We start from the raw sequence: 22,500 nt of genomic DNA, 5'->3' as shown, positions 1-22,500 counted from the left end.
GACGTAGGGAATGTGCTACACAGTCTCCGCAATGTTTCATCGCTGATCGATGCGCGTTGACCTTGATGAGGGGAACCGAGGCGACCCTAGCTGGCCTGGAGTCTGAGCGGAACACTGCTGTCGTTAATGGGAGAACAGTTACATAACTGGTTGTTATGGAGATCGATTGAGAGGATGAAGTGATTTTGGTAGGAGAGCAATGGACACGGGGGATAAAAAATAATCCTCTTCGTTTCACGGATTCAGGCACGCACACACGCACACACACACACACACACACACACACACACACAAACACACACACACACACACACATACCATCCACCCAATCAGTCTCACCTTCCATTGCAAACACCCCCGCACAGACACACACACACACACACACACACACACACACACACACACACAACCTTTAGGCTTACTAGTTTTATTCCAGAGATCATGGTGTTCTATTCTTGGGGTGTGGTGAATGGCTGCTGGGCCTGTCATGTGACCGCCATTGACCACTGCTGATCTCTGCTGATCCTTCACTTCTGGCAGAAAGGTCATATTTTTCCTTGGCAACAGGGGGAGGGGGGAACAGGGGGAGGGGGGAACAGGGGGAGGGGGGAATCGATAGGTGGACGGACACTAGTTTATGAGCTGCCACAATGTCACCTGCTGTGTCCTAACACCGTGTCCTAACTGCTTGCGACGCGAGCAACAGAACGCGACATCGCAGCTTGCTGTCCTAACTGAAACCGTTAAATTTCCTGTTCTGTTACGTCATTTGTCTATATTCCCAACTGAAGACAGTTAAAGAACGAACGCCTGTCAACGCGAGCGACAGGAGGGAAATAGGAACAGGGCGAGCGTCAAAAGGGCAGTTAAAACGTCGCGCTGCGTCGCTCGCGTCCAGTTAGGACATAACAATAGAAAACAAAGCAATGGAACACATTTTGTCGCTGACGCTCGCTCGCGTCGCGTGTAGTTAGGACACGGTGTTATGCTCCAAAATGGCTTCCCTTGCTACTTCCCCTTCATTGTAGCAGCTGGGTACAGATTAATTTCACAGCCTTAACCGGTGTTGATTTTTGCATTCTTAAAGACCTAAAATAAAATGGAGAGTTCCAGGTGGGTCCCGCTACACGTTTGATGGGTATCTATCCTGAGTTGTCAGATCAGTGTAGAAGGATGGAAAGGAGTTGTATAGAGGAGGCTACTTTAGACTATCGAGATGCGCCCACAGTCGGCTACTTCTAGACAGTGACTTACTACATCAGGAGATGCTTAGAGAGAGGAGGCCACTTTAGACTATTGAGATGCAGACGGTTAGACAGGCAGGGACGTGGGTCGCCTCCTTTAACCATCCTGTGAGCTTACAGTCTAATATTCTACACTGACCTCCGTGGCCGTATCGTGGCGATACAGATCTCTCATGAGATCAGGAAACTTTCAGCTCATACATCACGTAAAAAGGGTGGAGCATCGGAACTCAGACCAGGAAGTCGCTTGTCTGTTTCTGGTTCCGGGTCAAGCCTCACTCCCCCCTCCTCTCCCCCTTTCTCTCCACCTCTCCCAGGTCCAGTTGGGAGCTGCCTGAGCTGCGCGACGGAAAGATCCGGGCCATCAGCGACTCGGACGGCGTCAACTACCCCTGGTACGGCAACACCACGGAGACCTGCACGGTGGCCGGGCCCACCAAGAAGGACAGCAAGTTCACCATCAGCATGAACGACAACTTCTACCCCAGCGTGACGTGGGGCGTGCCGGTGTCCGACAGCAACGTCCCGCAGCTGAGCAGCATCCGCCGCGACCAGAGCTTCACCACCTGGCTGGTGGCCATCAACCAGGCCACGGGCGAGACGCTGGTCCTGCAGACCGTCCGCTGGAGGATGCAGCTCCACATCCAGGTGGACCCCGAGCGGCCCCTGGGCCAGAGGGCCTCGCTGAAGGAGCCGGTGGCCCAGGAGCAGCCCCGCGTCCTGGGCAAGAACGAGCCCATCCCCCCCAACGCCATGGTCAAGCCCAACGCCAACGATGCCCAGGTGCTGATGTGGCGGCCAAAGAGCGGCGAGCCCATCGTGGTGATCCCGCCCAAGTACTGACCTGACCCGACCCGACATGACCGACCGCGGGACTAAGCGGCAGATATTTGTCTAATGGACAGAGTTCTGCTTTCTCCCTCCTGCTCTCCTTTCCACCTGGCTGCTTTCTTTCTCTCTTTCTTTCTTTCTTTCTTTCTTTCTTTCTTTCTTTCTTTCTTTCTTTCTTTCTTTCTTTCTTTCTTTCTTTCTTTCTTTCTTTCTTTCTTTCTTTCTTTCTTTCTCTCCTATCTCTTATCCATCTGCTCCTTGACTTTATTTGCCTCTCCTCTTCTCTTTTTTAAAGAGAGAGAGAGAGAGAGAGAGAGAGAGAGAAAGTGAAACAAGGACAAGGACCAGCTCATAGAAAGAGGACACTCGTTGCCTAGAAGTAGGAGCTGGAGCACTTTTAAAAACTGGAGTGAACAAACTGCAACCATTCTACCTTCAAACTGGGTCGGGTCTCACTGTGCTAAATGAATCATTGCAAAAACAAAAATATAGAGACTTTGCATTTTTTGGGAGGGGGGGTATTTTTTATTGTTATTGAATCGGGGGTCTGGGGGTTGGTGTGTGCTGGGGAGTGTGTGTGGATTGAAAAAGACAAAACACAGTATTTATTGTCCATGTACATGTTCCATACATGTAGAACTACATGCACAGAGTTATTATGCGTGTTGTTTATGACCGGGCTGGGAAACGGTGCATTTTTGTTGTTGTTGAATAAGCGCTAGTTTGTGCTCTACTCAAGTGAATAACGGGGGTGACGCCTAGTCTAGTTTGAAGTACTTTTCTAAACATGCGAGACGTTCAGTCCATGCTGCCTTAAGTTTACATCGCTTTCCACTGCAAACCTTTCGCCTTAAACAAAGTGCATTGCAGTCTTTGCTCATCCATCCGTTTTTCTTCCAAACCGTTGGTGCTGGTGTGTGTGGGTTTAGGATCGGAACCACACTGGTGAATGGGGGCCCTCGAGGTTCCACAACCTGCTAGAACCTTTGCTCCACAGGTCATAGAACAATCATTAAAGCAAATTCAGCCAAGAGAACAACATTCAGGTCATCACATTAGGGCAATACTAGGTTATGACATAATCATGTTTGGTTGGGACAACAGTCGTGTTGTGTCAATGTTGTCGCATACCGTCGCCCTCGTGTGTGGAAGGCTTTGCCAGTGCGCTGACATTCATCACGACGGGGATGTCAACAACTTCCCTTTAAAAAAGAGAGAGAGAGAGAGAGAGAAAATAACAAGTTCTCCATCTGGTTATCTTTCTCTCACCAGTCCCTCCAGCACGGGGGCCCCCTGTCACTGCACAGTGTCCCTGCGACACTCCTCCCTCCCTCCCTCCTGTCTCTCCTCTCTGGAGCTGTCAGAAGAGAGTGCCCTGCTAGCAGATAATCAATACTCTTATTAATAAGCAATCATAGCGGGCAAGAGCTTGGGGAAATGAGTGTGCGTTTTATAAACAGGCCCTGTTAGGAAGAACCCTCCCTGTGATGCCGTCGGGGGATAAATCATGTGTATTTTTTATTTCTACTGCCCTTGGGTGTGTGTGTGTGTGTGTGTGTGAATCCACACAGGAAGAGGCAGAGATGTGAGTGGAAGTGGCTGTGCTGAGTGGTCATGGATGGAATCACCTCCCCTCAATCTGGAATCACCTCCCCTCAATCATGAATCCACCTCCCCTCAATCTGGAATCACCTCCCCTCAATCATGAATCCACCTCCCCTCAATCTGGAATCACCTCCCCTCAATCCCCTTTCTTGTCTTCTGACACCCTCCTCCTACTCCCCCTCTCTCTCTCTCTCTTCCACCCCCTCCTCCTACTCCCCCTCTCTCTCTCTCCTCCACCACCCTCCCCCTACTCCCCCTCTCTCTCTCTCTTCCGACCCCCCCCCCCCCCCCCCCCGTCGTTCTCGCTCTCCCCGTTTTCAGCCTCTTTCTCATTCCAGTCTCATTTCAGCTGCTCTTTTCTCTCCTCCTCTCTCCCTCTCTCTCAGTCCTACCCCCCCCCCCACTCTCAGTGCTGGAGAGAGGGCAGTGCGGTGTAGGCACGCACGCCCGCTTACTCGGCTGGCATATAGATGACCCACTTCTGGGGGTTGCCAGCGAGTCGTAGCTCTCTGCGGACATGGTGCACCCCCCCCCCCCCCCCCCACCCACCCAACCCCCCATCCTTCAGCCCTCAGTGAAAACAGACAAACTCTCTCGCTCGCACAGGAACACATCTTCAGAGAAACGCCTCCACGACCCAAGAACCCAAGTGAACTAGCATGATAGCCCCTCGGCTGCCATGCTCGCTAATCCCTGGGCGGGGCTTCCAACTGCCGCTGAAATCTGTTGTGTGTGTGTGCGCGTGTGTGTGTGTGCGTGTGTGTGTGTATGTGTGCGTGGTTAAATCACCAGCTGCAGCAGAATCACAGCTAAATGAGGAAGAGAACTGGTGCTTATTTGTGTTGTTTTTTTTGTATAGGTCAAGCTTTTGAAGTATGGAAGAAAGATATATGAGCTATGATTGTGTTATGATACAGTTTCATCCGCTCTGACAGCTGTGGTGTTTAGGATGCAGATGTGTACGTCTGTGCTTGAGGTTGTTTCTCAGATAGGCGTTTAATTCAGAATCCAAAGCATTTTCCATTTTATTTCAACATTATCAACATAGTCATGTTGCATCAAGGTGGTTATTTGATAGAATTGGCAAAAAAAATTGCACAGATGCAGGTTTTTGCCTCAATTTCAACAAAGTAACCAAAACGTCATAACGCTTTCATGTTTTGACGAAAGCTGAACCAAATATGTACCACAATTGGACATTGATCTGACGTCTTGACGTCTGGAGAACACACTCAAACAGCTGAAAGCCAAACAGGAATACTAACATTTCCCTTTTCGCCCAGATGGACTAACAGCCTAGTCAAGGCCAGACCCGCGGTATGAAATCAATAATACAGTGTGTGTTCTACCGCTCCACAAATGACTTCCACCCCAACCTTTTAATTACATTGCAGTCCAACATAATAGCCTAATGGGACGGCTGTGTTTGGCCCTGTTTGTGAGACGGCCTCTGCGCTGGAGTCCATCTGTGCCGAGGGGTCGGTCATGATTAGACCCTGTGAGACAGTGAGACCCCGTAGATGGCCTGTCCTGTGGCTGGACTATAGGCTTGGTTGGAGTGATATATGTTGACATTGGAGGGGTCAAAGGGAAAGGGTCAGGGGTGAGATGAGAGTGGTTGGAGTCATGGTGGATAGTAGAAGGGTAAGGGACATGGTGATATGAAAAGGGGGTAGGGTTGAGATGAAAAGGGCGTAGGGTTGATGTAGGGTTCATGTCACAATCTGTCAGCTGCTGTGGCAGGGTTCTTGGTAGCGATGTGGCCATGCATACAATTATATATGATACTCATGTGGTTTGTGATGCAATGTGGTGAAATGATGGTTGCCTACAGCCATTGAAAACCAGCTTGTCTAATAGTGTTAGTTGTGGTTTGTTCTGTCAACAAGGCCAACTAAACCATTTTACCATTCAAGCATTTGAGTTCATGTGAGGGCTCATGGCTGCTTCATCATGTGCATCCAGCCCTCGATCTCCCAGCTGGAATACCACCATGTTATAGCCCTTGACATGTGGAACCACCCTGACTCACACTGTGTGTGTGTGTGTGTGTGTGTGTGTGTGTGTGTGTGTCATTTCATGGCATGACCTTGGGGGTTTCATTGAACCGGTGTTGCTGCTGCTTTTGGACTACTGCTCTGCTGATGTTCTCTCTCTCTCACACACACACACACACACACACACACACACACACACACACACACACACACACAGGGCGTGTCCTTGTCATAAGACAGGGACAGAAGGCTTGGGGGGGCTCGCCTGGTGTGGTATCTGATAGTCACAGCAACATGCTGGAAGCAAGTGTGAACAGCATTTATCAGACCAGCACGTGACAAGCACACACACACACACAGCACACACACACACACACACACACACACAGATCGGGCATGTCCTTGTCACAAGACAGGGACAGAAGGCTTGGGGGGCTCGCCTGGTGTGGTATCTGATAGTCACGGCAACATGCTGGAAGCAAGTGTGAACAGCATTTATCAGACCAGCACGTGACAAGCACACACACACACACACACACACACACACACACACACACACACACACACACGGTGAGGGAGAGAGAAGTCATGGGGGAAATATATTGCCTCTGTATGTGTGTCTGATTCTGATGTTATTCACAAGCATGTCTCATATTATGAACACGTTTAAGTGCTTCTGAGGGACCTTGTGTTCAAGTGCTTCCTCCAACATGCCTCGAAAAAAAGTTTTATACATCATTTTTGCGTGTGTTGGGTGGTTTGTCCCAAATTAGATTGACGACAAAGCCTATAGGCAAAAGCCCAGAGTGGACAATTTCTTTGGGCACAAACTGCCCCATTGTTTTGTGTGAAATGATGCTGCCATCATTGAAGATATTGAAAAGGGAAACGCTTATTCTCATCCTTTCAAACTGTGTGTCTGATTTCTCTACTGAATAAAACCTTCCCTTCCTAAACCCACAACACATAGGCTGCGTTCCGAATCTCATACTTCTACTTCTTACTACCAGTACCTACTACAGCTGCCCTTAGAAAGTACGTACTTTGCAAGCAGTAGGTATCCAATCGGGACAAACTACCTTGTCATAATATTGCGTCTTGAAATTTGCCCACATCCGTCGCTGTCCATAACGCGACATTCGTCTACAGCTGTCACGACTCGCACATGTGACGCACATTTCCGCTGCGCACAGGATTGTGGGTCAGAATAGCCAGAAAAGCCTGCTGCCTTGCATACTGCAAAATACGACTGGATGTAGTAGGACATCCTGGTATTTTTGCCATACTGCATGTGGCATACTATGTATTGGGACATACTACATCCTGTTTTGGCATACTATATAGTAGGGTAGTATGCGATTCGGAACGCAGCCATAGTCCTTGGAAACGGCCCCAGAGAACTGAACAGACCAGCGAACAAGCTTGTCCATTCCACTGAACCAATCACAAACCTAGGCTCACTCTCAGGACTGCCCACCTTGGTTCCTTAGGCTTTTCTATTGGTTGTTTAGACAAAAGGGTTGATTGGATAGTTCATCCATACCTTCATCTCCCAGGTGTTCAGACGAGCCCTGTGTGGTTCGTAGCAGATCAGACAAAACTGGACTACAACGTTTTCTCTCATTTGTTTGGGTTTGTTTGTCTTTAATATATTTTGCCGCACTGAAAAACAAATACAGTTTTTTTTTTTTTTTTTAGCTTTGACACTGATACTTGAAAATGTAACAGTACTGGCAAATATTTAAAACTGTGAAAATGAAAAATCAAAAAAAGAAAAATACGTGGTCTTTTTCATGAGTAAATAAAAATGTGCAAATGTTATCTATTCGCTGTTGCCTTTTCTCCAGTGAAGATAGGCCTTGGTGATGTGATAAGAAAATCAGGCCCTTAATCAGAAACCCTTCACACACAAGCAACACGCCGGCATTAACCAAGTTATTTTGTCAGAAAACGCAACTGAACAGTTCATTTTCCTTTATAAAGGAAAAGCCTTGAAAAGACCCAGAGACAGACTTAGAAGGTCCACCAATCAGAAACACACAAACCATTTCTTCATCACCTTTAATGTACAGTTAATATGTATACACTTGCTGCATAACACGCAACTATGAGCGATACAAACAGATTATTGCACCTTTTATTGAAATAGTCTTAGTAAGTACTGCAGTGTCTGTTCAAAACGTGCCTGTTCAGAACGGGACGATTGTTTGGCCTCTCCAGCCTCCTAGAGAACCGCTCATCCTCACCACTTCACACTCAACACCACGCTTCCTGGGTCCTGAGCAATACACCTGCCCAACTCAACTTCAAACACTGCCTGGTTCTCGAGAAAATGGAAATACAGTACAGACAGGCGTACACAAAGAGACATGCATACCTTCCTTTATAGCATCGTGATAACCGTGTCCCTTTTGACTTTCATGAAATTGCTTCACGAGAGGATTTCTGCTTCACGAGAGGACTGCTTCTAAGGGCCGCCTCGTCAAAGTTCTGTCTCAAAAACAATCTTGTTTAGGTGGTCTGTGTGATTGCCTGACTGAATAAATCCCCCAGGCCCATTCCCTGCCTGCTCAGGCCCTGCAGAGACTCACAGATAGTCTAGACTGTTTGATCGGTATTAATGGCCAATTACCACTGCATGTATTTGATTAATTAGTCACTACCATGCAGTCTCCAGCGTTTCTCAGAAGGACACTGTTCAAGGGCCTTTTCTGAATATTTTATTTTTATTTTTTTACTTATGCAGAACAGGGACACATGTAGTGTCCAAATGACTGACACCAGTAGCAAATTAAATTAATTTTAGGGTGTTCAAAATGATGAAAGGGAGGAAAAGTCTGAATGTGAATGTGAATGCTGCAGAGCCCCAGTCACCAACACACCATCAGCAGATTACATTACATCCCTGTGTGGTCATTGCATGTATTGATTGTATGGTTTCTGGTGATGTCAGCTTTGTGGAAGGGAGAGAGGATGGTGGGAAGGAGAGGGAGAGGGAGGGAGAGAGAGAGAGATAGAGAGAGAGAGAGAGAGAGAGAGTGAGTGAGAGAGAGAGTGAGTGAGTGTGTGTGAGAGTGATTGGTGAGATGGAGGTAATTAAGGTTGTAGCCTATGAGAGAGATGGTCAGATAGAGTTTCTCAGAGAGAGAGAGAGAGAGAGAGAGAGAGAGAGGGAGAGGGAGATAGAGAGAGAGAGAGAGAGAGAGAGAGAGAGAGAGAGAGAGAGAGAGAGAGAGAGATTAGGGCCACTGGTTGGGGCCCTAGCCATGGTAAGAGCCACCTCTGGACCTCAGGGGAGCAATAAATCAATGATCTGATGGACCGATGCTTTGACAGAGGCTCTGTGACCACCATTGTACAATAGAGAGAGAGAGAGAAGGAGAGAGAGGGAGGGAGAGAGGGAGGGATGGGGAGATGAGCAGGAAAGTGGATAAAGAGAGAGAGAGAGAGAGGGAGCTTGTCATGGACTCAAGGGAAAGACAAACGGGCATGAAACTGAGAAAGAGAGCAGAGAGACGCCACATCCTGTAAACATCCTGGTACCACAACCTCTGACATCATCACATCTTCCACATAGACATCCTGGTACCACAACCTCTGACATCATCACATCTTCCAGTATGAGGGGAGGGTGACAGTAAGTTCACAGACCTGCAACTTCAACATCCCTCTACATCACTGTGTATCAGAAGAGGACATGTCTTGCTGCCACTGCCTGCTACAGCAACTAGCTGCAAATGCACAGTAGATCTATGTCTACAGCAACTATTATTCAGTAAACATTGAAGCTATTTTTTGGTCCTGTAGATGTTGGAATCATAGTACCTTGAAATATAACATCACTTTTAACGCCTTGTCTGAGAGATCTGAGAAAGAGAGAGATCTGAGCGAGAGTATCCAGCAGATTTTATCATGGCTGAGTTTGATGGGATTTTTTAATCTGACAAGACGTCAAAACTAATTCATCACCTCAGATCACTGGCCAGAGACATATAGCAGAGGAGGAGACATGATTGATCCTGACATTCATGTTGGTTTATCACTGCGTGTGCTTGTGTTGGTAGAACATCATCTACGCAAAATATAGTCAGTGCACATTGTGGCCGACCGGCTTGGGCTTACAATACTGAAAAGAGCATTTAGATTGGATCTGAAGCTTGTTCCTTGGAGATGTGACAAGCTCCATGAAAGGACAGGAAAACAGTCGGAACAACTGCATCCTCAGCAGGTTTTCAGGAATTGTTATTCTGAGGACAGCGGCGATGGAGACAGGAATGTGTGTTACGGAATAATGAATCACACACCGTATGGAACGCTATCCTGGGTCCCAGAGCATCTCCATCACCCTACAGGTGCACATGCACAACTTGACATGTTATATCCTACACCACTCAATGCTTTATTACTTGGTTACTTTAATATTCAAAGACAATAAAACTGAAGAGCAGGGAAGTATTTCGTGCGTTAAAAAAAACAGGTATTTTCATCCAGTAGGAGCCGTCAATCACCCTGTGGAAGAACTAAAAATGTGTTTATATTGTAACAGTGTGCATGACCTGCGACCGTCGCTTCTGATGGAGGGGAGAGTGCTGCTTCGCTGTCGATGTGAGGAGAATGGTAAATGGTGAATGGACTGCACTCATAAAGCACTTTTATCCAAAGCGCTTTACAATGAAGGCCCATCATTCACCCATTCACACACACACCAATGGCGGCAGCTGCCATGCAAGGTGCTAGCCTGGTGATTGGGAGCAATTTGGGGTTCAGCGTCTCGCCAAAGGACAAGTCGTCAGGAGGAGCCGGGATTTGAACCGCCGACCCACGATTGTTGTATGAGCTATAGCCGCCCCGAGGAGGGGGGGGGGGGCGAGGAAGGGGGGGCTGCTTACTCTGGAGAGGTGAGGAAGAGGAGGAGGGATGAGGAAGGAGGAGATGTGAGGAGACTGTTAATGGTAAATTGACTTCAATTCATCTCTTCTTCTGTGCCACTTTTTGTAAACTCAGCCTTGAGACTTTCAATAACTTATCCAACTCTTTCTTTTCACTGATTCCTTTTAGGCTTTAACGTCCACATGTCAAAGCTCAAAAAAAATAAAGGAACACTTTTTAATCAGAGTATAGCATCAAGTCAATTCAACTTCTGGGATATTGATCTGGTCAGTTAAGTAGCAGAGGATGGTTGTTAATCAATTTCAGCTGCTTTGGTGTTAATTAAATTAACAACAGGTGCACTAGAGGGGCAGCAATGAGACGACCCCAAAAACAGGAATGGTTTTACAGGTGGAGGCCACTGACATTTTTTCCCTCCTCATCTTTTCTGACTGATTTTTCATGAGTTTTGCATTTCGCTAAGGTCAGTGTCAGTACTGGTAGCATGGTGCGGTCCCTGGACCCTACAGAGGTTGCACAGGTAGTCCAGCTCCTCCAGGATGGCACATCGATACGTAGCGTTGCCAGAAGGTTTGCTGTGTCTCCCAGCACAGTCTCAAGAGCATGGAGGAGATTCCAGGAGACAGGCAGGTATCCGAGGGGCTGTCCGTATCCAGGGAGGTCCATCCGGGGTAACGAGAGGAGGAGGGAGCGAGGGAAGCACAGGGAGCGAGGGAGACACTGGAGCTAGGAGACAGGGAGACACTGCGGGAGGGTCCTTGGAGAGGGGAAACAAACAGCGGGAATTACGTACACAAACAAACGGTCAAGTGGTTAGCTGGAGGCTTGGTAGGCTTGTCGGGAGTTACCACAGGGGTCAGTACTGAAGCACTGAGAGACGATCTGGGAGAGCTTTTATAGGGAGCGGTGCTGATTGTCCTAGGTGCGCCTGATGGTGATGGGCTGCACCTGGTGGGGGACACCCATAGGACATTTACCCTCTGAGTAGGGGGGGACGTGAGGGGACGTGAGAAAAAAAACAACAGTTCTGCCATCCCGTCCCGTCTATTTACAAAGAATGCCAGTTGTGAACAGTATGCTAATAAGAAATCCGTATGACAATTCAATATGCACAGCATCAAACTTCATCTAGACACCACAAGCATGTCATATGACTTTATGACCGAGCACTAGGCCATACCCAACATCACAACATCAAACTGCAACTGCCTGCTGGTGCTGGCTTCCTCGCCGATGGTGATGTTGCTAGTGCTAGTGATAGCTCCGATAGCCTCTGGAGCACTTCTGCATTCCATTGCACTTCTGCATTCAATTGCACCTGCTGTGGTGTCATTTTGAGTGGTAGCTTCTTCATTAGCATTGGCAGTTTTATTTTTTTTATGAAGAAGTGGTCTATTGTTTTTATAGCTCTTTTCTCCATTGTGAGCAGGTTGTCTAGTTGTAGCTTGTTGAGCACTGAGCAGTACAGTCAGATCTCATTTTCTCATTCACTCCCTGTGCCTGTGAGAGTACATTATGTATCATAAAATAGCAACGGCCCTCCATCATTCCATCTATCTCTTTCTCTCTCTCCCCCTCCCCTCCTCTCTCTCTGCTCCGCCAGTTTGATGAGGGTCCTTGAGTAGCGGTACGGAACACGGAGCACCTGCAGGTGTCAATCAAGCCACGCCTCTCTGGGCCCCCGACCCCCATCATCCACACCCCCCGTGGGCCCCCAAGGAGCGGTCTGCTTTGGGAGTGAGGAGGTGGGTGGAAGGAGGGATGGGGGGGTCTGCTTTGGGAGTGAGGAGGTGGGTGGAAGGAGGGATGGGGGGTCTGCTTCGGGAGTGAGGAGGTGGGTGGGAGGAGGGATGGGGGGTCTGCTTCGGGAGTGAGGAGGTGGGTGGAAGGAGGGATGGGGGGGTCTGCTTCGGGAGTGAGGAGGTGGGTGGAAGGAGGGATGGGGGGTCTGCTTCGGGAGTGAGGAGGTGGGTGGGAGGAGGGATGGGGGGTCTGCTTTGGGAGTGAGGAGGTGGGTGGAAGGAGGGATGGGGGGTCTGCTTCGGGAGTGAGGAGGTGGGTGGAAGGAGGGATGGGGGGTCTGCTTTGGGAGTGAGGAGGTGGGTGGAAGGAGGGATGGGGGGTCTGCTTCGGGAGTGAGGAGGTGGGTGGAAGGAGGGATGGGGGGTCTGCTTCGGGAGTGAGGAGGTGGGTGGAAGGAGGGATGGGGGGGTCTGCTTCGGGAGTGAGGAGGTGGGTGGAAGGAGGGATGGGGGGTCTGCTTCGGGAGTGAGGAGGTGGGTGGAAGGAGGGATGGGGGGTCTGCTTCGGGAGTGAGGAGGTGGGTGGGAGGAGGGATGGGGGGTCTGCTTCGGGAGTGAGGAGGTGGGTGGGAGGAGGGATGGGGGGGTCTACTTCGGGAGTGAGGAGGTGGGTGGGAGGAGGGATGGGGGGTGTGTGATGTGCACCGCATGACAGAAGATTGAGACTGAGGGCTACTGTAGAAATACTGTTGATCACACAGACACGCACGCATACGGTGTAGTGTGTCAACTGGGAGTTGTCGAACGTGCGCACTGTGGGTCACACTCTGATTCTACACACTGTGAAGACGGTTCGCTACGGATGTGGGGACACACACTAATGTGCTCTGCATGAAATGACATGAAATGCAATCCACTGGTCACTCTTCAAAATAAATCATCAAAATAACTTTTCTGGATCTTAAATTCCTTTACTTGTCTGCATGACATTAGCCACTAGCTACACTGTGAGGGGAATTTTACATTCAAGATTCAAGATCAGTTTATTCACCATGTATAGTTTTGACATACTAGGAATTTGACCAGGGTAATGGCATACAGCACAGTTATGGAGACGACATAGGACAGGACACGGCAGTGAAAATACAAATACAGTATAAACAATAAAAAGAAAGCTACACATGTAAATGACACAATATGTACAGAATTGAGTGTGGTGAGCCTATGAGAGTGAGTGTGTGTGCAGAGTGTAGTGTGAGTGTGAGTCCGCCCAGGAAGCAGAAGGTGTTAACAGTGGTCACTGGGGTGACGGAGCTGGTCTCTTTCTAAAATCTACAACCACCTCCACTGTCTTGAGAGCGAACTGTAGACTGTTGTTTGTTTTTGTAGACAATGTCTTCGTTCACTTTCAATGGAGAGACCCTGTCCACTGAGTTACTACAAGGATTTGTTGGCACTCCTATACTATCTATATACTATTCTAGCTATTACAAGAGCACGTTCTCACATTGTCCCTGGGGTGTCTTGGGGCTGTAAGCACTCTCTTCTCTCTCTCTTCCTTCGGTTCAGAGAACTCATGAACGGAGTTTAAAGGACTGTGACTTCATCATTAAAGTTCATGTATTTGTCTGAGCCTCACTGAGGCTTGTGCAGTAAGTGCAAACATTGCTTACATGTACTGTGACTGTATCGGCTTTGGAAACAATTGGGAGCTCCTAGTGCATCCACTATAATGTATATTACAGTCGGTGTTTACTGCTGTGTTGAATACAACTACACTGTACACATCTCTCTCTCTCTCTCTCTCTCTCTCTCACACACATACACACATCGGTCCTCATCTGTAATGCTAGGTAATCACATTGCGACTGCACAGACAGCACTGTACCTCTATTAATACCCTGCGCTGTGCTTATATTACAATAACAACAGCGTCCCGATGGCACCCTGATCCCTGAAGAATGCTGCGTTGGGCGGGACGCTGAGCCGTGGATCTGGACCGGGGCGGCCATCTTGGCTCTGGAAAGCTTAGGGGCGAATTCACTAAAGCAAATTGCGCCCGCTAATTGCACCATAATATTGCGCGTCAGTTGCGCCCGCTATGTGCTCCGTTTTAAAAACCTATTCACTAAAGACATTGCGCTAATAATATCCCAGCGCAAACACGCCCATTCGGTGTTTGCGGCTGAGTGCAATTTGCTGCTGATATAGGAAATGACTATAAATACTGCGCATACAGCGCATACAACTCGTATGCATATCATTGGACGATGGCAGACAGAAAAAGAAAGATACGATTTTCAGACAGCGAACTTGAAGGCCTCACGGACGAGGTTCAAAAACATGTCTCACAGCTTTCCGCAAAAAATATCACGACTGCAGCAAAAAATCATATTTGGGGTTTAATTTCCCAATCAGTCAGTGCCATTTGTGTGTGTAAACGCGGAAGACTGCAAACGGAGGTGGAATGATTTAAAAAGACGAACAAAGGAAAAATTGTCATTTTATGTTATGCAAGTTGCAGCACGATGATCTGGCATACTTTTGGGGGAGTGTATAACATTGCCCCACCGGTACGATCTAGGCATCTAAACGGCTTTTCAGGATTCCAAATGTGCACTCAATCACACCGCGCGTCCTGATGTGAGCCCGGTTGTACGCCGCCTCTCCAACGTTGGAAGGATTACGCACGGGAGTCATCATCCATGGCTGAAGATGATACCTGCCGTCACCTATGATACAAAAGCAAAATATTTTCAAGACCATTCAAATAAAACAAATATTGTGTAGGCTATGTTTTTATTTATTTATTTATACCTATATCGGCCCCCAGCCGTTCAATGAACAGCTATAGGGAATGCGCAGTTTCGCGTATAGACTATTATACGCACAGTTTCGTGCTATGTAGGCTATTATATTCATTGGGGGAGCTTGGACTCGCTGGGGACGGGTGGAGAGACGCATAGGCAACTGAGCCTCCCCAGACGCGACTTCATCCTCCAGTTGGCTGAAGAGCTGCGCGCTCTGGTGTCCAAACAGTTACCGCGGTGGTTCTAGTGTTAAATCAAAAAGTGACCTTCTTCTAAATATTCTCTCACGAACAACATGCCTGGCATTGCGATGCCGAATTCGCCTCGCAACAATCACTGCTGCCATGATCAGCGGACAGGCTGGCCGCGACACACCCCTTGCGCTTAAATACCACCACGTTTCTGAAAACGGTATTAATTTCACTTTAACTGCGTGAGGCAATTTGCGCCGATGTTTGTGAATTGGGCGGGTTTTGCAATAATGTTCATTTGCATAGAAAGGGGAACATTATCCGCCCATATTACCTAATTTAAATATGAGCTAATAACACCGGCGCAGAGCAACGCAATGACGAACGCAACGCAGTTAACACCGTATTTCACCCTTTGCGAGGGCTTTGTGAATAGCAAACATAATTTTTGACTTATTTGCACAGGCTTTGCGTCAGGAAAAGCTGCGCAATCCTTTAGTGAATTCGCCCCTTAGAGTTCTATCTCTGTTTGACCTCTCTGTGTTTATACAACTTCCTGGTTAGGAATAGGGACTAATAGATTTGACTGTTGAGCTTGTGTGTGTGTGTGTGTGCGTGTGTGTGAGAATATGTATGTGATGTACAGTCTGTGTATACACACACATACACACACACACACAGACACACACACACACACACACACACACACACACACAGTGGTGTGACCAGTTGTTATGTTGGTATGGCCAGTCCCAATACAAACAGAATGAAAGGGGCCAAGTCAAGCTCAAGCGAGGATCCTTCTTCTCCATGGTAGAGCTTGTGCGAGCCGCTGTCTCGTGCTGTCAGGCGAAACAAAATGGATTCTCTCGCCAACCTCGCCTCGTATGACAACTTCTGTAGAGCTGTGAGCGTAGTCCGGTGTGCCGTCAGGGAAGTCTCTCTCAGATGGATTCTGATGATGATGAGACATGGGATGGGTAAGATAACGACGTTATAAACAGCTAATTAGGCTCAAACTTCAATTTCAAACCTTTATTTTTTACTCGTAAAGCTTAGAATCAGGTGTTTTCACAGTAGATTACCAAAAAAAACAACAACAAGTTGACACTTTGGAGTTGGTAGATTGGACCCTGACTTGACACCCTGTGTGGTGATATTACGTAACAGATTGATTGGTTTTGCTCGTTAGAATTGGAAGTTCACTGAGTGCAGCCGGACTGCCTGAGGGCCAGTGGACCTGCAATAGGACCTGGTGACTAATATCCAAGGTCAAATCAAAATTATCAAATATCTGCTACAGGGAGGCTTGTTTCTACTCAGTAAAATGTAAACACTCCTCCTCAGCCTGTCTCACTCCTCCTCAGCCTGTCTCCTCCCCAGCCTGTCTCCTCCTCAGCCTGTCTCCTGTCTCCTCCTCCTCAGCCTGTCTCCTCCTCAGCCTGTCTCCTGTCTCCTCCTCCTCAGCCCGTCTCACTCCTCCTCAGCCTGTCTCCCTCCTCAGCCTGTCTCCTGTCTCCTGCTCAGCCTGTCTCCTCCTCCTCAGCCTGTCTCATGCTCAGCCTGTCTCCTGTCTCCTCAGCCTGTCTCCTGTCTCCTCAGCCTGTCTCCTGTCTCCTCAGCCTGTCTCCTCCTCAGCCTGTCTCCTCCTCACCCTGTCTCCTCCTCCTCAGCCTGTCTCCTCCTCAGCCTGTCTCCTGTCTCCTGTCTCACTCCTAAGCCTGTCTCACTCCTCCTCAGCCTGTCTCCTCCTCAGCCTGTCTCACTCCTCCTCAGCCTGTCTCCTCCTCCTCAGCCTGTCTCACTCCTCCTCAGCCTGTCTCACTCCTCCTCAGCCTGTCTCACTCCTCCTCAGCCTGTCTCACTCCTCCTCCTCCTGTCTCCTCCTCAGCCTGTCTCCTCCTCAGCCTGTCTCCCTCCTCAGCCTGTCTCACTCCTCCTCCTCCTGTCTCCTCCTCAGCCTGTCTCACTCCTCCTCCTCCTGTCTCCTCCTCAGCCTGTCTCCCTCCTCAGCCTGTCTCCCTCCTGCTCAGCCTGTCTCCTGCTCAGCCTGTCTCCTCCTCAGCCTGTCTCCTGCTCAGCCTGTCTCCCTCCTCCTCAGCCTGTCTCCTGCTCAGTCTGCCTCCCTTCATCAGAATGTGACACCTCCAGTCCAGCAGCAGCCATTAATAAAACACGGGCCCTTGTTCATTGCATCTCTCAGCCACGCCCGTCAGTCCCTCATCCAGCGTCCCACTGAGATGACCCGGGCGGGGCGTGGGATTGGCTGGATTAGGAAAGTGAGCAGGATTTGATTGTGAGGAACGGAATGGGGAGTGCGGATTTGAACTTTCTTTCTCTCTGTGATGGGGACAAATGTATTGAATGCGCTAGTGTGTGTACAGCTGCGGGTGCATCGGTGTGTGTGTAACCTTAGTGTGTGTACAGCTGCGGGTGCATCGGTGTGTGTGTGTAACCTCGGTGAACGTTCGTACCGCTCAACATCTGGTGCACCGTCAAAGATTTATGCCAACTGTACAAGAAAGTTTGGATAAAAATTAATTGTGCACATAGTGGTGTGGTCCGGGTGCTTCAAGTAGAAGTTGGAAAAAAAACATCAATTCTCCTGGTCATCATTTTACTGAAAACGTACCTTTATAAGCACTGCAGCGTGGGTCTGTTCTGTATGCGTTTCTCATTCCACACCAGCATGTCAGGTGTAGCACCTTAAAACATCCTCAACATACATTCCCCACACCTCAGGAAAGCAAAGGGACACTGTACTCAAAATCATTTAAAAATCAATTCACCATGCATATGACGATGCATATGGATGGCAAACGTACAGTATAAATGTAATACTTCCGTTTGTGGAAATAACTAAGAATGAAATGTTTTTTTGTGTTTAAAAATGGTCACTTTTTAAAAATAATGATGGCTTTAGATCTGGTATGTAGATTTGAGTGAGGCCCCTAAATCATATTTCAATCAAATGTCATCATGGTCTAATACTGTATATCACACATACTGATCAGGGAGGCTATTCACAGACTGTACAAACCTCTTTGAATATAAAGCCTCAAAAACCAAGCTTCTGTCGGTGGAATAAGTGTTAAAACCCTGAATTATGAACCATTCAGATCTAAACCCCCTTAGTTAGAATCGTGTGTATTTCTGGATGTTGTGGTTCGTGTGCAACATTGCAGACAGTGAGAGAGAGAGGGGAGTGTGAGAGAGGGGAGTGTGAGGGGAGTGTGTGAGGGGAGTGAGAGAGGGGAGTGTGAGAGGGGAGTGAGAGAGGGGAGTGTGAGAGAGGGGAGTGTGAGGGGAGTGTGTGAGGGGAGTGTGTAAATAGTGCAGACAGTGAGAGAGGGGAGTGTGTGAGAGAGGGGAGTGAGAGAGGGAGGGGAGTGAGAGAGGGGAGTGTGTGAGAGAGGGGAGTGTGTGAGAGAGGGGAGTGAGAGAGGGGAGTGAGAGAGGGGAGTGTGAGAGAGGGGAGTGTGAGGGGAGTGTGTGAGGGGAGTGTGTAAATAGTGCAGACAGTGAGAGAGGGGAGTGTGTGAGAGAGGGGAGTGAGAGAGGGAGGGGAGTGAGAGAGGGGAGTGTGTGAGAGAGGGGAGTGTGTGAGAGAGGGGAGTGAGAGAGGGGAGTGAGAGAGGGGAGTGTGTAAACAGTGCAGACAGAGAGAGAGAGGGGGGAGTGTGTATCTTCAAGCCAGTTTTGACAAAAAAATCAATTCATGTTCATGAAATATTCAGTAAGGCAGAATTCCTCTGGACTGTAATTTTTTCCACCAAGAGTTTCTCAACCACCATCGATTTTTAAGATCAATGCACACAATTACACATAGAATTAGTGTATTTTCAGCTCTGCACACTGTTGACGATATCAGAGGGCGGCTTTAGAGGAAGCACCAGTTGTGTTTGTGTGACAATTAGATTTGGGGACCCAAAACATGCTTGGCGGGAGATCTCCCTAGTAAGGTAAGGAACCTTGAGAACCAACGGTTCTCAAGCCTAGTGGCCCATAGGGAAGAAATCTCCTGATTCCTTAGCGTGAGGCAGCCCTGGACGCTAATACACTATATGGACAAAAGTATTGGGACACACCTCTTAATCAGTGAATTCAGGTGTTTCATTCAGTCCCATTGTCACAGGTGTATAAAATCAAGCATGTAGCCGTGCACTCTGCCTCTACAAAACCTAGTGAAACAATGAGTCGTCCTAAAGAGCGAACTGAATTCCAGTGTTGTACTGTAATAGGGGTCAGTAAAGTCAGTTGGGGAAATTTCTTCCCTCCTAGATATTCCATGATCAACTGTAAGTGGTATTATTGCAAAGTATACGCATTTTGGAACCACAGCAACTCAGTGGCATACCTCTTGCATTAATATCAGCTCAAACACTGACTGACACTGTGCGCTGGGAGCATAATGACGTTTCCATGGCCGAGCAGCTGCATGCAAGCCTTACATCACCAAGCGCAATGCCAAGCGTCGGATGGACGGGTGTAAAGCACGCCGCCACGGGACTCTGGAGCAGTGGAAAGGTGTTGTGTGGAGCGATGAATCACGCTTCTTTATCTGCCAGTCTGATGGACGAGTCTGGGTTTGGCGAATGCCAGGAGAACTTTAACTGCCTGACTGCAGTGTGCCAACTGTACAGTTTGGAAGAGGAATAATTTGTCTGGGGTGGGATAATTTGTCTGGGTTGTTTTTCTGGGGCTGGTCTAGGCTTCATAGTTCCAGTGAAGGGAAATGTTAATTCTTCATTTTACCAAGACATTTTGGATAATTCTGCTTCCAACTTTGTGGGAACCGTTTGGGGAAGGCCCTTGTCTGTTCCAGCATGACTGTGCCCCAGTGCACAAAGAAAGGTCCATAAAGGCATGGTTGGGTGAGGTTGGTGTGGAAGAACTTGACTGGCCCACACAGAGCCCTGACCTCAACCTCGTTGAGGACCTTTGGGATGAACCAGAACGGAGATAGTGAGCTAGGCTCTCTCATCCCACATCAGTGTCTGACCTCACAAATGCTCCTCTGGATGAATGGGCAAAAATTCCCACAGACACTTCAAAATCTTGTAGAAAGTCTTCCCAGAAGAGTGGAAGCTGTTATAGCTACAAAAGGGGAACCAACTCCATATTAATGCCTGTGAATATAGAACGGGATGACATAAAAGCTCCTGTAGGTGTAATGTGTAGGTGGCCCAATACTTTTGTCCATATAGTGTGTCTCAGGGACTTTCCTTCAATCCAACCCTTGATGCTGAGTGCCAAGCAGGGAGGCATAGGATACCATTTTGATACTGTAGTCTTTGGTATGACTCAGCTGGGGATCGAACCCCCAACCCCATGGCGTTCACTCTAACCGCAAGACCACTGAGCTGGTTAGATCTTCCTAGTAGTGTCATAACTACAGGAGTTCTTGGGGTTTTAATGGAACAGAGTAACATAACAGTTAAACCGGGGACTTTCAATGAGAAGTGAGCTTCCACAGATGTAAACAACTCAGGTTATGGAGCAACAAGTCCGTTACTCTCCATTCCTCCAATAAACCTACCTCTGGCTCATCAAAAAGCTTAGAAATGCCTACAAGTATGTGTTAGGTCCACTCTGTTTACTGAGTATAAGAACAGAGATATTTTAGCACCGTATTGGGAATGTCGGCATGTACGATGGGAATGTCAGCATGTACGACGGCATATGAATATTTCATATAGTGGTGTGATTTGGGAAAATTATCAAATATCTGCTACAGGGAGGCTTGTTTCTACTCAGTAAAATGTAAACACAGACCAGTAGGCAGTGATGGAGACAAGATAAATGTTTCGCAGATTTTTTTTTTGAGATAGCAAATTTCAAGAAAAAACCATGAGAGCAATGAATAACATCCCGTTTTATTTGGCTAATTTCATGACAAAAATACATACTGACATAAAAAACTGAAGATCAAGCTCGCAAAATAAACCTTTGCTGAGCAAAAAATGAAGAAATAAAAGAGGAAAAAACGAAAGCATCTTTACTGTAGTCCAGGCCATCTTGGAGTGAGTCTGGAAAAGTACAGAAAAAATCAGTTAGACTCAACACGGCTGCCCATCGCTATGGCATGCTCTTTGACAAGATGTCACTTCCTGTTTCTGGACCAATGAAATGCCTGGAAATGTAATTTCATTCGCAGTGGGAGGTCCTAATATAACCATTAGTCTAACACCTACAGTACAGGATGAAAAGTGGTCAGTGTCTTGCCTGAAATAAAATAACATTTCAACACACAATGCTCAACCCAAACATACAGCCTAGCAACCTGTATTTGCAGTTAGCCAATGGCAAACACACACATCTCTCTATTTTCTTTCTTTTTTACAGAACAAGATTTCACCGAGCAAAAATGATTTGTAGTGGGAACATGCATATCTGCTCGCCTAATAGAACTCACATCCCAGAGCCTCTTAAAAACAACTCTTAACCAGATTACAGCGGCTTTCTTCCAGTAACAGTGATGAGCTCTGACACTAATCACGGTTCATTTAATCTACCATTCCTACAGAGCCCGCCTCTATCACTACTCAGGTAATCAATACAGCCATAGACAAACATTACACAGATGGAGATGGGTTTTTTTTCTCCACAGTGGCTAGTGTCTAGGACTCAGTCTAACTAGATGGTGTGTGTGTGTGTGTGTGTGTGTGTGTGTGTGAGAGAGAGAGCAGATTTCTCTGGCACGTTGTTACACAGATGGCAATCAAATATGAAATGTTTGCATGTAATTACTTTAAAGCTCCAGAGGGCATAGAGGCTACCCATTCCAGTTCTGGCCCTCACCGTCCAATCAGAAAAAGGCAGGCTGGGGGTAGGGCCAACCATCTCTTTCATGTACACAGACAGACTTTTGCTACAGACAAGACTCTAAAAATGGCCTATTGGAACGAGCACGCACACACACGCACGCACGCACACACACACACACACACACGCACACACAAAACCCTCTGAACGTGTGATTGAGCCGGAGGATTGCCTACACGCACTACATCCCATGGTAAACTGTCAGACCCAAAGCTACCTTAAAAGCAATTGGTAATTATATAATCCCTCCATCACACTAATGACCTCTCATTACCTTTCCATCTGTCCAATCACCATCAACTCTGAGAGGGGTGCTTTACACGGCCGAGCAGATCTGCTCTGGAATAATGGCGCGTTCCAGGCAA

The 22,500-nt window shown here is 47.8% G+C and overlaps 2 protein-coding genes across 3 annotated transcripts in view; one reads left to right on the top strand and one right to left on the bottom strand.

The window, feature by feature from the left end:
* The window catches only part of fam78ab (family with sequence similarity 78 member Ab), a gene marked incomplete at both ends in the record, with an annotated part of 6,228 nt that extends 4,141 nt beyond the window's left edge, over positions 1 to 2,087 (top strand). The window contains one exon of the mRNA XM_084442613.1: positions 1,562 to 2,087. Within this exon, the coding sequence (XP_084298739.1) occupies positions 1,562 to 2,087 (526 nt within the window). The remainder of the gene's footprint in view (positions 1 to 1,561) is intronic.
* Positions 2,088 to 21,218: 19,131 nt separating this feature from the next.
* The window catches only part of nup214 (nucleoporin 214), a 63,868-nt gene continuing 62,586 nt past the window's right edge, over positions 21,219 to 22,500 (bottom strand). For both annotated transcript variants that reach the window (XM_084441707.1, XM_084441708.1), the window contains exon 36: positions 21,219 to 21,339. In XM_084441707.1, the coding sequence (XP_084297833.1) occupies positions 21,309 to 21,339 (31 nt within the window). In that variant the 3' untranslated portion in view covers positions 21,219 to 21,308. The remainder of the gene's footprint in view (positions 21,340 to 22,500) is intronic.

Source organism: Borostomias antarcticus, assembly GCF_949987555.1.
Source record: "Borostomias antarcticus genome assembly, chromosome: 8".
NCBI classification, from domain to species: Eukaryota; Metazoa; Chordata; class Actinopteri; order Stomiiformes; family Stomiidae; genus Borostomias; species Borostomias antarcticus.
Note: the sequence above shows the minus strand (reverse complement) of the source record. Positions and strands in the feature narration are given on the sequence as shown.